The sequence below is a fragment of the Myotis nattereri genome, assembly GCF_964212035.1.
Source record: "Myotis nattereri genome assembly, chromosome: 11".
Classification (NCBI taxonomy): Eukaryota; Metazoa; Chordata; class Mammalia; order Chiroptera; family Vespertilionidae; genus Myotis; species Myotis nattereri.
The window spans coordinates 72,726,678-72,741,007 of record NC_138086.1 but is presented as its reverse complement, the minus strand read 5'-3'; the positions used below and the strand labels follow the sequence as shown (position 1 = coordinate 72,741,007).

The 14,330-nt window shown below is 42.8% G+C and overlaps 1 protein-coding gene across 2 annotated transcripts in view; it reads left to right on the top strand.

The window, feature by feature from the left end:
- Positions 1-13,683, top strand: part of AMPH (amphiphysin) — a 146,604-nt gene extending 132,921 nt beyond the window's left edge. For both annotated transcript variants that reach the window (XM_081101825.1, XM_081101826.1), the window contains 4 exons: positions 4,364-4,576; positions 6,297-6,539; positions 8,321-8,422; positions 12,439-13,683. In XM_081101825.1, the coding sequence (XP_080957951.1) occupies positions 4,364-4,576; positions 6,297-6,539; positions 8,321-8,422; positions 12,439-12,546 (666 nt within the window). In that variant the 3' untranslated portion in view covers positions 12,547-13,683. The remainder of the gene's footprint in view (positions 1-4,363; positions 4,577-6,296; positions 6,540-8,320; positions 8,423-12,438) is intronic.
- The last annotated feature ends 647 nt before the right edge of the window (positions 13,684-14,330 follow it).

Here is a 14,330-nt window from a genome sequence, read left to right as displayed (position 1 = left end):
TAACAATTCTAAAGGCAGTAGTCAAACATGTTTGAAAGCAGCAGGAAAACATTACCAAATATTTAAGGTATATAGCATCCATAGAACTCCTGAAAATCGTTTTTTGAAGATGTATCATGACTGACTGAACGATGAATAAAAATCAGTGTGGCCCTAGCTGGTTTGGCTCAGTGGATAGAGTATTGGCCTGTGGACCATAGGGTCCTGGGCTCAATTCCAGTCAAGGGTACGTACCTTGGTTGCAGGCTCCTCCCTGACCCAAGCCCTGGTCGGTCTCATGCAGGAAGCAACCAATCGATGTGTTTCACATCGATATTTCTCTCTGTCTTTCCCTCTCTCTTCCACTCTCTCTAAAAATTTATGGAAAAGTATCCTCGGGTGAGGATTTAAAAAAAAAGTCAGTGTGGACAGATGGGAAGATGTGATGAAACAAAGGTAGCAACATGTCAGTTGGGGATCCTAGGTGCTGGGTACTTGGATGTGTACTGTATGATCCTTTAACTTTTTCTCACTGTTGACTTTTTTCCATAATAAAAATGTGGGCAACCCTTCCCCGAAAGTCCTTATGTAGGACATCACCAAAAAAGGGGGAGCATGTTTAGTATTTAAATGATTTATTTTGAGTGAGAGAAAGAAAAGGAGAGAGAGAGAGAGAAACATCATTAGTTGCCTCCTGCACACCCCCTACTGGGGATCGAACTCATAACCTGGGCATGGTCCTGACCAGGAATCAAACTGGTGACCTTCACATGCATGGGATGATGCTCAATCGACTGAGCCACACAGGCCAGGGCTAGTTAAATTATTTAAGTGTATAGCTCATAAAATTGTTGTAAATATGGTTACAAACCAAGATTTTTCTCACAGTGTTTATAACAGTTCTCAGAACTGGAAACCAACCAGTTCAATTACAGGAGAACTGTTAAATAACCTGTTAAATAGAAAAGGAAATAAAGTGTTATATAGCTATTGATAGAATTTTTCTATGAAACATCATCTACATGTTGCAAATTAAATAGACAAATAAAGCCCCTGTGTGCATAGAAATGAATAAAAATAAATACCTCAAAATCTTACTATTAAATTATTTCTTTTATTTTTAAACCAATGACATCATTATTTTTTAATCAGAGAAAAGACCTATTTTCAGTTAAAATAACCTGCCCTATAGAAAAGTATGGAATTTCATACTAGGGACTCTCTGCAGTGGTCATCTAGACCAGTGACATGAGTGGCAAGCTGCTTTTCAGGCATTGTTCAGAGGTCATATTGCCAAGGAAGTAACACAATGAAGAAGTAAAATAAAGCAATCAATTAAACAGATCCCAGAGATTACAGCCTCTCCTGCAGCCAGTCCCACTCCTACTTGTTGGGAGTCTATCCTCGTTGACTTGCTTTCATGACACCATCTCCTGAGGGACTGACTGCTTGTGTTTTTGTCAGCAAGTTGTGTTCCCTGCTTTGCAGGCTGCTGAGGCCATTGTTGCATTGCATCAATTTCATTCCACTTCCAGAAAAACTTCTAATGCAGCGAGGTGTTTAAAAGGATTCTGACAGGATTGCCATAACCCTATCACTTCCCCCCAAGGAGGCTGTTGGAGCCGAGTAGTGAAGCAGTCAGATCTGAGTGAGAAAGTGAGAACCGCTCACCATCTCAAAGATGGGTCCCCTGTTGACCCTTGTGGTTTCTGTGTGAATAAGGTGCACATTGGCAATAGTCCGGGACTTGGGCACACAGGTAATCATCATGTGCCTAAGGGCAGCTAGAAATTTTTTAAATTCATCTTTATATTAAATGTTTTCCACTATAAATATATTTGGCCAACAGATAGTATAGTTTTGGCAGAAGATAAGATAATGGTGCATCCCTTAACATTTGTAGTGAAGAGGAAAATATAATAACATCAAATAACAAAGGCTTGAAATACTTTGAGTGGTTTCAGTCCCCTGTTCTCCCTGGATAATACATTTAAAAAAATAGTCATTAATCATTATGGGTTTTTTTTTCCTAGCAGGTGTAACATCTACGGTAGCAAGGAAAGTCTAGAAAATGTTTTTCTTTTCTAAATCTACAAGTAGCTAACAAGTTGGAATGCATAAATATAATAAAAGAGGAATAACCCTATTACTGAAAACTTTTTCAACCTTGCCTTGATTTTATCTATCGTTAACACTTAATCTAAGCAAAAGGATTCTTGTGTACCATTGTATTTTAATGTTATTCTGTTATTGCAGTCAGTAAATATGCTGTGGAAATACGTTGGTAAGAGCAGAAAATGTGGCACAGATCCCAGACATAAAGGGAGAATTGGTCACCACTGATTATCAGAGCAAAGCCAGAGGCAGAAAGAGGGAGGGGATCTAGGCAGTGGGCACGCCCCTCTTTCTGCAGGGGTCTATAGGCTCTGTAAAATCTGACTAGAGAAATCAGAAGTCATCACTCATGGACTCAGAGAAGCATGGAGGACTGTTAATTTCTTCCCTTCCCTAAGTAGGTCATTCAAATTGTTTGCCTTTTCCTCTTCCTAGTCAAGTGGCAGTTTCCTTGGCACCCTGACTCTACCAGCATTGTTAATACCAATATTTTGGTGATTTTGATTTGCCATCATTCTTATCAACTGTTTTCCACATGGTCTATGCCTGTGAGTGAGTGTGTGTGTGTGTGTGTGTGTGTGTGTGTGTGTGTGTGTGTGTGGAGAGAGAGAGAGAGAGAGAGAGAGAGAGAGAGAGAGAGAGAGAGAGAGAGAGATAGATATCAGGTCAATTGCTGACCTGCAATTGGCTCCGATTTGGTCAAGGAAAGTCAGAGCACAGAGAGACCATGCACTTGGCCTCCACCTGCTGGTGGCTGGCATCACAGCAGCCATGCTGTCAAGTCTATATCAAATCCAGCCAAGGAAGCCTGTTTAAACCATTTACCAAAGGAAAGATAATGTGTATCTTATGATAGTGAAATTTGATAGAGTCAAGTTGATAGGTGTATAGAGCCCTAGGGATAAATAAGGAATTCTTGGTTAACATTCTATTTGTATGGAGAGGGTTAGAAAATTACCTTTGAGAACACCACCAATGCTTCACAGAAATATATTCTCTCTGAAGCTATATCAGTTCAGTTGAGAATAAAATCCAATTACTAGTTGTATGTGCTCGGAACATATATGTATGGAAGGATTTATGTATAACCACTTGGAGAAATAGCCTATCAGATGTGATGGTGGCTGCTTTCAGATCTGTGGCAACATGTATGTGCGCATGTGTGCACGTGGTGGTACTCACTGTCAGTTCACACTGTCTGCATGTACATAGAGTCCGTCTGGTGTGAAGCTATGGAAACCGGTGGGCTGGACACTCCATAGTGTGATTTTCCAGACAGACAGAAATCACAAATAACTTAGAATTGTGGCAACACAGCTTGCTCTTTGCATTTAAGCCCACCGGTAAGCCATTGTGTGTGCAGTCTTTAGGTATAGATTCCGATGTGAAGAAACTTGGGGAGGTACTCAGGACCCTGAAGAAGCTTGTTCATTTCTCCAACAATAAAACTACAAGGAATTGTTCAGTATTCTTGGAATCAAGATACCCTCCTAATTTATGTTCGACGGCAACAATCACCTCCATTAAAAGGCCCATGTTTCTTTAAAACAAGAGGTGCAATTCTCTTACATAAATGTCTTTATGGAAATGTTCAGCCATCCACCAAATATAAATCTGTTATCCCACTTCAAAAATTATCAACATTTGTAATTCACTTCAAATTAGTATGCCTCAATTCAGGTGAAAGGATTACTTTTCTGAAACCTATGTACTTTAATGACAGGGTAGAAAAAGATAAATAAATGCTACACAGTGGCTAGTGACTCTACTTTAAATCATGGTACACTTTGGAGAGCCAAATTCTCATAATGAGAAATTCTCATAAAAGAAGGAAGTAAATTTCTAAGAACATGAGTATTGCCCTCGCTGGTTTAGCTCAGTGGATAGAGCTTCAGCCTGTGGACTGAAGGGTCCCAGGTTCGATTCCAGTCAAGAGCACATGCCCGAGTTGTGGGGCTTGATCCCCAGTAGGGGGCGTGCAGGAGGCAGCCAAGCAATGATTCTCTCTCATCATTGATGTTTCTGTCTTTCTCTCCCTCTCCTTTCCTCTCTGAAATCAATAAAATTATATTTTTAAAAAAAGAGGAGTTGGAGTTTTGACAAACAGATGGCAGTCTGCTTGCTGTCTCTAACTCCTAGGCCTCCGTAGACTATAAAGAAAGCTTCAAAACCTGATGAGCCTCAGCCGAGGGGAGAGAAGAGACAGAGCCCAGTCTGACTCTTACTGCGGCCCTGGAGAAAGACCCCTCCTGTTGGTTCTGGTTTGCAGATCCTACCTGGAACTGATGCTGACCTGACTGATGCACCCTCCGTGCCGGCAGCAGAGGGCGCCCCAGCAGTGGAAGCAGAGAAGGAGCCGGAGGCCGTGCTCCCTGCTGGGGAAGGAGCAAGTTTAGAGGAGCCCAAGGCTGATACAGAAGCTGCAGAGGTTGCAGACAGTGACAGAGGTCCACCAGAGGAAACAGAAGCTGCAGCGCCTCCGGTAAGTGCCTGGTGACGTGGGGGTGCTGGGGGATGTGCCCGTTGGCATGCTCTGTCTATTGGTTAATGGCCATAACTCTTGGATGTGAATAGGTTTGTAGCCATTTTGTGGCATGCTGCTCCGCGGGGGCCGGGGGAGGGGGGAGGGAAGGGGTGGAAATTCTCAGAAAGAGTGGTCACACCATTTTCTCAGTGTCAGTATTCTGGGGTTCCACGCAAGCCCCCAGGGCTACGGTGACTGGGCTGAAATTAAGCACAGATAGAGGTAAAGGAGACTATGCAGTAAAGTGATGGAGAAAAAAATGAAGCACAGACGACAAAAAGGATGAGAATGGAGGCAGGAGAAAGGGAATAGACTAGAATAATGGGGTGGCTGTGTGGATTATGGGAGAAAATGGCCAGAAAGTGCTTAGCCTGGTGCCAACCACATGCTGAGAACCCAATATTCATACTTGAATCATGTTGCTATGATTATTACTTTGTGGTGGTGATTATTATTAGAGTACCTCCAAATTCACCCCAAATTAGGCTTCTTTTACCAAAAGCCCATCCTTATGTTGCACTTTCAAAAGGAAAATGGGTCATGTGAGCCTTTGGACACATACGTGAAGCTGGGCTTCGCCCAGGTCTGGCTTTCTCAGACAAGTGCTCAAAGGCAGCACAGCCACCTAAGCCGAGACTGTGGAGCCTCAAGCCCAGGGGCCGGAGCAAGCACAGCTCTCCCAACCCCCGTGCTGGGATCCTCTACTTTCTAGAAGGTTAACCATGAAGAGTGGGCTTCATGCATGCTTTCCATTTCTCTGATTATTTTACTCAGAGTCAGTTTCCAGAAGTCCCTCCAGGGTTACTCGAAGTTTGAAGCTGAATTGCCCCTTTCCTCCCACTAGAAACCCAGCCAGTAGCATTGGTGTTTGGAGAAGAACTCAGTTCTATTCATTGTAATATTTCCTTGTCACTGTGCCAGGAATACTTTTGTACATATTGTTATACTTGTTGAACGAGTGTATTATTTTCTCCAAATTGAAGAATGGACGTGCTTTTGTCCACTGACGCCTGAGGGAATATAGAACTTATATTATTATTATTAATCTGAAAAGCCATCAATATCTCTAGACTTTCCTTATGTGAGTTAAATCTCCCTCTCCCTCCTTGCTCTCACCTTTGTCAAAACATAAGGGGGAGGTCTTGATCCTTTGGTCTACTGTCCCTGACAATAGAGTGTTGGAGTGGTTGGCGGGAGTCATGATTCCGGAAACTGTGACTGGGGTGTGGCTCTGACCATAACCAGCAAGCTGGGGCCACATCTTTACCGACAATGTGGTTTCGGGCTCTCTGGGAGTCCCATGAGACTCTGGGAGAGGAGCAAATGGGCCAGGGCAAGAATGAGCCCCTCCTTGGAGTCCCACAGCATTTCCTTCCAGGACTGTCTCCTCCACCCGCCATGACTCCGCCCCCTCCCTGCAGTCTCCTATCCCTCCTCCCAGTTTACACAGAAACCTCACTCCAAACTGGGTGATTGTTCAAGGATCCAGAAATTCATCCCACGAAGGGTATCTCTCTCAGGAGAGAGAGAAAGGAGGAAGGTCCTGCAAGGCAGAAGGCCCAAGGGCCAGAAAGCCTACATCGGGTTTGGGGAATGAGGGAGGTGGGGAACCTGGGAGCCACGGAGGGTGTGGCAGGGAGAGTGTTTCCGAAGGACCACCACATTTTTCTTCCCCCAGGAGAAGGTCATCCCTGCAGTCATCATAGAGCCCGCTTCCAACAACGAAGAGGAGGGAGCACACGAAATCATGACAGGTGCAGAGTCCCAGGAGGCGACTCAAGACTCGGCCCTTCCAGGCCCCCCCAGTGAGGTGCCCGAGCCGGCTGCTGAGCAGAAGGCCCCTGAGGACTCCCAGCCCGAGCCCTCCGCTCCGCCTGCGAGCCAGGCCTCTCAGGACGTGCCTCCCGGCTTCCTCTACAAGGTCTTTCCATTCTTCGTTTTTTAAATCGGGCGGCCAGTTGTCCTTCCTTTGCTTTGAGGCCCTTCTGCTCACACCTTTGGTTTCCCGATTTTTACGTTTACTTTTTTTTTGCCACACAGACTCCTTTTCTGCACTGCTTTCCCCTCCCTCCCAACATCACATTGCAACGGGCAGGATTTCTGTGCTGCGGGCAAGGGACCTACAGTGATGTCTTTCCATATTTAGCAAAGGAGATTTAAACGCTGTGCCCCTTGGTAGTGCTGGGTGCATGCCTTCCACCTGAGTGCCCTCTGCTCCCCACAGAGCTCCGTGGGGGCCTCCCGTGCTGGGCTCACCTGCTCCCAGCTGGATTATACACACCTCCGAGGGCAGGAAACAGGAATCACCCATTCAGCTCTGGCACCTGGTTACAGTGCAGGACACAGAGCCCGGAGCCAATGAATATTTTAAAAGAAAGTGGATAAATATGTTAATGGGCTTCTATATAATGGAAGAGAGAAAAGAGGCCAGAATTTGTGGGCAGAAGGTCTTGCTCAGAGAGCCTTCGTACACTGAAGGGCCCTTACAAAAACCAACCCAGCAGATACCGAGAAACACAGGCTTCAACCACGTGTGAAAGGCAGCTCATCCTCCGTAATAGAACATTGTTGGGAATTATAAGTCCCATCGTTTGATTTTACGTGTCAAATTTCAGCTCTTTGTCTTTTCAGAAGTATTAGATTTTTGTTTGTGGGGGTGGGATTGACAAGTCCTGATCTTTTTCTTCTCTCTGCTTCTTGGGCAGTGACTGTTGCTACGTTGCTACCTCCTGTGGGGACGGGGTGGATATAATGCATTTAGGAATGAATTATGTGAAGACAACACTAAGCCTGTGGCAGGTGAAGGCATGTGTCCCACTGTGTTTTGTGTCAGAGGACAAGGAATCAGGGTGCAGGCTGCCCCTGGAGGCCGGGCCCGGCTGGGCCCTCCAACCTCCTCACTGACCACGTAACCCCTCTCTCTGGGTGTCAGTATTCTCATCAGAAAAATGAATTTGGGGATAAGATAGTAATTTCCAGCTCTGAAATTTTATGATTCTACATGCAAACAACACATTTTAAGAGCTGATTATTTAATATCATGGGTAGGGTTGAGGGGAGGGACACGGGAAAAATAAACCTGGGTGTGATTATAGATCGTTATTGAAGCTGCATAATGGGGCTCATTTTACTATTCTACTTTTTAAAAATTTCCTATACTTAAAGTTTAAAGAAATCTTTCAAAAAAGGAAACTAGAAATAGGTTATCTTGTTTAAAAGGTAGGACAGGGAAAGAAGGAAGTTCATTTACAGGAGATTGAGCACAGGATTTGATTAAATCCTGATTTCATTATAACATGCAAGCGACGGTTTTCCCAATGCGACACAAGCTGTGGTTAGAGGAACATTCAGCTAGGCATTTTTAGTTCAAAAACAATAATAAAGCATCTGTGATAATTACATGCAAATCTCTAGCAAAATTATGAAGCATTAAACTTTAATTAATGCACGGCATTTCGGCTCTAGCAGAAGGTATTGCATTACTAAATATGCGTCCAGGGGCCTTGGTTTCAGTCTGTAAGAGTAGGATGTATTGAGTAAAGGAGAGGATTTCCTTTCTGCCTTCAGGAGCCTTCTCCTCCCTTGGGGAGATACAGTCTTCATTGTTATCAGCTTGGGGATGCTATTGAGATGCCTGGGGACCATCTGACCTGACCCCTGTTTTTCTTCCTAACATTAGTCAGTTCTTTTACAACCTTGCAGGTGGAAGCACTGCACGATTTCGAGGCAGCAAATTCTGATGAACTTACCTTACAAAGGGGTGACGTGGTGTTGGTGGTGCCCTCCGATTCGGAAGCTGACCAGGTAAAGGATGAGATTGGAAAGTGCTGGAAGCTCTATTGGTTTTTTCCTAAGGTTCAGTTGGGCATAGTGACTTCCTGAAGTTGTTTGCATTTTCTGAGATGCTGAAGAGGATCTAAGGGCTTATGACCACAGTACATCACAAAATTATGTTTGGGATGCTATTACCTATTACATTGTTTATTTTTCATACACATAGATGACCATTTCTTACTATGTATCCATTTTTTAGGGATGTCTTTCTGAAATTCAGTCTTCAGGAAATGCAGACACTCTTTTAAAATAGTGTTCCATTGTTTTCCAGTCTCTACACAACTAATATTGTGAAAAACAGGACAATGTAACTAACTGGTTAAAGTTAATCAATAGAAATGTGTCCTGGGATGGTCTAGCTTTTGGAATTAGCAGTGAGAAATTTAAAGCAGTCATTACATTTCCCTGACTGATTTTAAGAACGTCTCCGCATCATGTTTTCATCATTTCAACTATAAAGTGCTTAGGTCTTGTTTTTTCATACTTTTCTTGCTTGAGGTTCACTGAGCTCCTTGGACTTGTATCCTGATTATTTTCCACTACATTTGAAAGATTTTCAGCTATTATTTCTCACTTTTTTCCTTGCTTCTCTTTTTCTCTAAGAAACAATTATACATATGTTGGACTTTTTATGTCTAAGACTATTCTTTTTTGTTCAGTATTTTCTTCTCTCTGGTACTCTGTTTAATAGTACAGTGACCCTTTTTTGCACTACTTTGAATTTGTTTTTAAGGTTGTCCTGTGACTTTTTTATTTAGGATATTATCTACATAGTTCCATAATGTCTATGTTGTTCTGTTATATAGTTTTCATTTCTTTACTGAGATTTCCTATCTATTCTCATTATTACCATCTTTTAATTTAAGTACATAACTATATTTGTAATGACCGCTTTAAATTCCTCACTGCCTATTCCAAAAGCTAGGCATCCCAGGACACATTTCTATTGGTTGACTTTTGTCAGTAAGTCACATTTTCCTGTTTTTCTCACCTGTGGAAATTTTCTTACAGTGGGTAATTCATTATTGAGTCTGGACTCTGTTTTCTATCTCTGAAGATTACTTCTTCCAGCAGGCATTCAAGCCACTGGATAATTACCTTGAATCCATGGAAGTTTCTTTTACTCACTTTGTTGGAGTGGGTCTGTTTCATGTTTGCCATACTCTTAGGATAAATTCTTAGTCCTGGGCCATTGTCTCTACCCCTAAGACATGCCCCATCTGGAATTTCAATAGAAATCCTGACAGCTTTATCAAGCCCCCTAACTTGATGGCGTTTGAACTCTAAACTCTGTCTCCTGGCCATTCCTTTGAATCTCTGCTCATCTTTTCCAGCCTTCCTGCTTTCCCCAGGCTCCTCGGGCATCCCCCTTATGCATTCATAGTTTGGGGGCAGCTTAGGATTTCATAGAAGCTTCTCCGTGTATTCGGGGACTTTCCATGTATCTCTCTCTCTCTCTCTCTCTCTTTTTTTTTTTTTCAAGATATCCCCCATAAAAGTACAGCTGCTCAGACAGCCCTTAACTCTATCCCTGAATGCCCTGCATCACACAAACTGAGGAGAACTCTCAGGGGAAAGGCTGGACCAGCACAGTCCCACCCGCGCAGCACCCTACTTTCAAGAATTAAACCGTCTCTGATTTCTGCCTGCTTTTGGTGACTCTCAGTGCCTTCAAATGGTTGTTATATAAGTACAACCCCTTTATTTATAACAAGCCCATTATATAAACTTATATTTTATACTATATTTTCTGTAACAAATAGTCATTTCTATATTAAAATAGTTGCATATATCTATACATACGTACATTAGGTCTATAAAAATATATAGTTTTTCTAGTGCTTATAATTGCTCTGTGCAGAAGCATTTGTCTGCAACAAGCTATTTTACCATTAGCAAAACTGGAAATTCTTAGTCTACCACATATTTTAAATAGTTAAAATTTAACTTTTCTATTTACCTCAGCTAAAGATTGATACTGGCTAATAATAGTTCAATTTACTATATAAATTTTATATCAGGTATATGTCTTGCAATGTATCTTTTTATTGCATTTATTTTTATTGGGAGTATTACAGATATCTTGATTATAGGTTTGTGTCAGTCCTTTACTTTTGTTCTTTGTTGAAACAGTTTTAAAGTGCTTGACTCTGCTTGGCACCAGTAGATTTTTCACTCAGTGTAAATAAAGTCAAATATAAAATATAGACACTTGCGGGGGAAACGTGGCCTTTTGTATGCTTACCCAATAAATTTAATTAAAAATAAAATAGAAAGAAAATATTTACTTTATGTATAACTTTGTCCTTCACACATATAACATCATAATTTTAAAGAGAATAATTTTTGTCATCACCTAGGATATTATCAGTTATTTTATTGTCAAATTTTCCCACTGTTATTATTTCTGCCTTCAGAAATTGGCCTGTCTAAATGCTTATATTTCTTCTCTATAGAAGCATCAATTTATAGTCTCAGATTATATCACAAGAGAATGTATTCAGCTTCTTTAATTTTTGAGTTCCCATTTATCTGATGTACTTGAACTTCATTGGGAATTGGTTCAGATTAAATCTGGCCATCCTTCATCTTAAGAGGGATCTCTTTCGTGTGTTGGTTAACATAATAAAGATAGTCATTCCCCGCTAGCTTTGCTCTGTATGGTCTGTATGTTCATGTTGTTCCTTCAGCTCAGGTTTTCCCAAGTAGGATCTGCTTATCTTCATAGGCCAAGGGCAGATGGCCGCCTCCGTTCCTCAGTTTTACACGTCATCTCCCATGCCGTATGACCACACGGATGGGTTATTTAACCTTTCTTTGACTAAATGTCTGCAGTTCCATAAAATAGATACATGCTTATAAGCAGTAATTTATAAAGAATATACGAATGTTCCCAACAAGAATATCATGACAACAGACTGCTTTGTACTTTATATAAACTTGAAAATATAGATGTTATAACAGCAATAATAACAGAACAGTAACATCAGGCAACATACCTAGCCGTTATTATTTGATAAGCCCGGTATGTGTGGTTTATTTAGGTTGCATGATGTGAGCTGAGGGAATGACAGAGTTGTTTGTTATTAGCAAGTGGTTCAGGATGAAATACAAGAACTCTGATGGCCTTGTCAGCACTGTATTCTAACCCAGGGGTCCGCCAGCCTTTTTTTCACTGTGACCCACAGGGCAAGAAGTGTTCCTGTGCGTGACATCCTTTCACATGTGTCCCTCTCTGTGCTGGCTATCATTCTTTTAAAAAATATGTATATATTTAACTGATTTTAGAGAGGGAAGGAGAGAGAAATAAGGACAGAAACATCAATGATGACAGAGATCATTGATCGGCTGCCTCTGCACGCCCCCTACTGGGGATCGAGCCCACAACCTAGGCATGTGCCCTGACTGGTAATCTCCTGGTTCATAGGTCAATGAAGAGTGACCTCTTGGTTCATAGGTCGACGCTCAACCACTGAGCCACACTGGCTGAACTTTGCTGGCTGTAATTCTAACCCTTTTCTTTTCCTTAACTCAAGTCATAATCCAGTTGCCATCAATTAACTATAGTTTATACAAAATTATAAGCCCTGACTGGTTTGGCTCAGTGGATAGAGCGTCGGCCTGCGGACTGAAGGGTCCCAGGTTCAATTCCAGTCAAGGGCATGTACCTTGGTTGCGGGCACATCCCCAGTGGGGGGTGTGTAGGAGGCAGCTGATCGATATTTCTCTCCCATCGATGTTTCTAACTCTCTATTCCTCTCCCTTCCTCTCTGTAAAAAAAAATCAATAAAATATATTTTAAAAAATTATATATTAATATCAACCTTCAGTCAGCCTTCCCACGGACCTCAGCACAGCAGTTTACATGTAACCTAACATGTTGGTGCGGAGCCACAGCACTAACTACACAAAGTACTTTGTCTAATGGCTGGCCGTGCAGGCTTTCCCAGCGCTCGGACCTTGAAAGCCCTGTCTTTGTCTTGCAGGATGCGGGCTGGCTGGTGGGAGTGAAGGAATCGGACTGGCTCCAGTACAGAGACCTCGCCACCTACAAAGGCCTCTTCCCAGAGAACTTCACCCAGCGCCTGGAGTAGGGCCCAGAGGGTTGTAGGAAGACCCTGGTTTTGAGGTTTCTAAACCTTCATGAAAACCTGAAGAATTCACTTTTGCTATTACACTCTTGTGACTTGCAGACTGATGCCAGATACAGGTTGGAAGGATATATCAATGGAGCATGTGTGCAAAAAAAAAAAAAAAAGTGTAAGAAAAAAAAAAAAGCAAACGAAGGAGAAAGTCCTCACTGGTTCCCATGTTATTCAGAACAAGTTTGTTTGTGCTGTGTCCGAGCTGTGGAGACTCTTGTACTTGACCCCTTCCCACCGATTCTAAAGTAGCTTTCTCCAGACCAGAACCTTAACTTTTGGTACCAAGTGTGTGGTATGGAGTGGCTGCCCTGCAGAAGACGTGCTGAACTATCCTGTAGTACAGGTTGTTTCATTCCCCAGGGCAGGTGTGCCCACGTGCGCACGCTCCTCTCTCTCTCTCTTACAAGTTTACTGTGTTTAAAACGAAAGTGCTGCAAAAGTTTTCAGTGTTCTTTTCCAACACCTCTCTCTCTCTCTCTCTCTCTCTCTCTCTCTCTCCATATATATATACATATATATGGACACAGTGCACGAGCTACTTCCCATCACTCCTGGATCTATGTGTATGCGCCAGAGGACATACGCATAGTTGCTTTCTTTCCATTGTAGCCCTTTGCCTCTCCAGTGTCATTGATACATGCATTGCTCTTATTCTGTCTGGCGTTGCAGTTGCAGTTTTGCCTCAGAACAACACCAGCCACCCCATTGCCAAAACAGTCGACAGTATCTGTGTTCGTAACGTGCATTTTTCGGGGTGCTGTCCCTTCGGAGAAAGCAGAGTCTGATTCTCTACGTGTCCGGCTGCTGTGGCTGGAGGCAGGCTGGTGGGGATGAGCAGCAAACTTCCTAACTTCTGCCTTTAAGAGATTGGCTAGATGACGGGGCCTAGAAACCCACCCCAAAAGAACACTTACAAATAAGCACCTCTATATTCCCACCTCCTTATATTTATGCGGCTCATCTTCACAGATTGTCCTACAGTAAGCTAGGTGATGTACGCTGTATTCGCAGATCATCTGTAACGATAATGTTCTCAGTGCTGTGTCATTCCGAATAAACCTTTGGTCCGCTCCAGCAAGCACCCCAGTTCCTTCTGATGAGTCATTTGTTCGGAAAGCTGGTCTCAGTCGGGTGCTCTACTTGAAACGGTTATGTTGGAGTTGTTATTTGTGCAGAAATCTGCTTGTAACCCTTGGTTGTGCTCCACAGCCCCCTCGCTTCCCTCTACCCCTTCATTCCAGTGATTGCTGGTCACTGGGCCGTCCCCGCGGCCGGACAATCACTACAGCACAAATAACAGCTGCGGACGAAGGCCCCGCAGAGGTGGCGGCTGTGGCCCCCGGCCTGTGTATCACAGAGAATCTGACGACCTTCATAATCAGCGATTTCTTCTCACACCAGCCTCATTTCTTGGTCACTTTTCTTCTTGACATATTTATGTTTGTTAGGTACATACAAAGAAAAATAGATCAGGCGGATCATTGTTTAAGGAAGAGAATGCTTACAGCAAAAACCTTTCGTTTCATGTAGACTCTTTTTCTGCCAGTATAATTTTAGACATAGTGGAAGCTGATTAAGGATGCACATTGCTAGACTTTGAATTTTGGTATGTATCTATGATTCACGGTTTGACTTCTCCCGGTGGATTACTGACTTTGATGTTGGTGTTAATAGGGCAATAGCAATGATCCACCCAAGATTTTGGGGTGGGAGGAGGCTGATTTCCAGGGAAG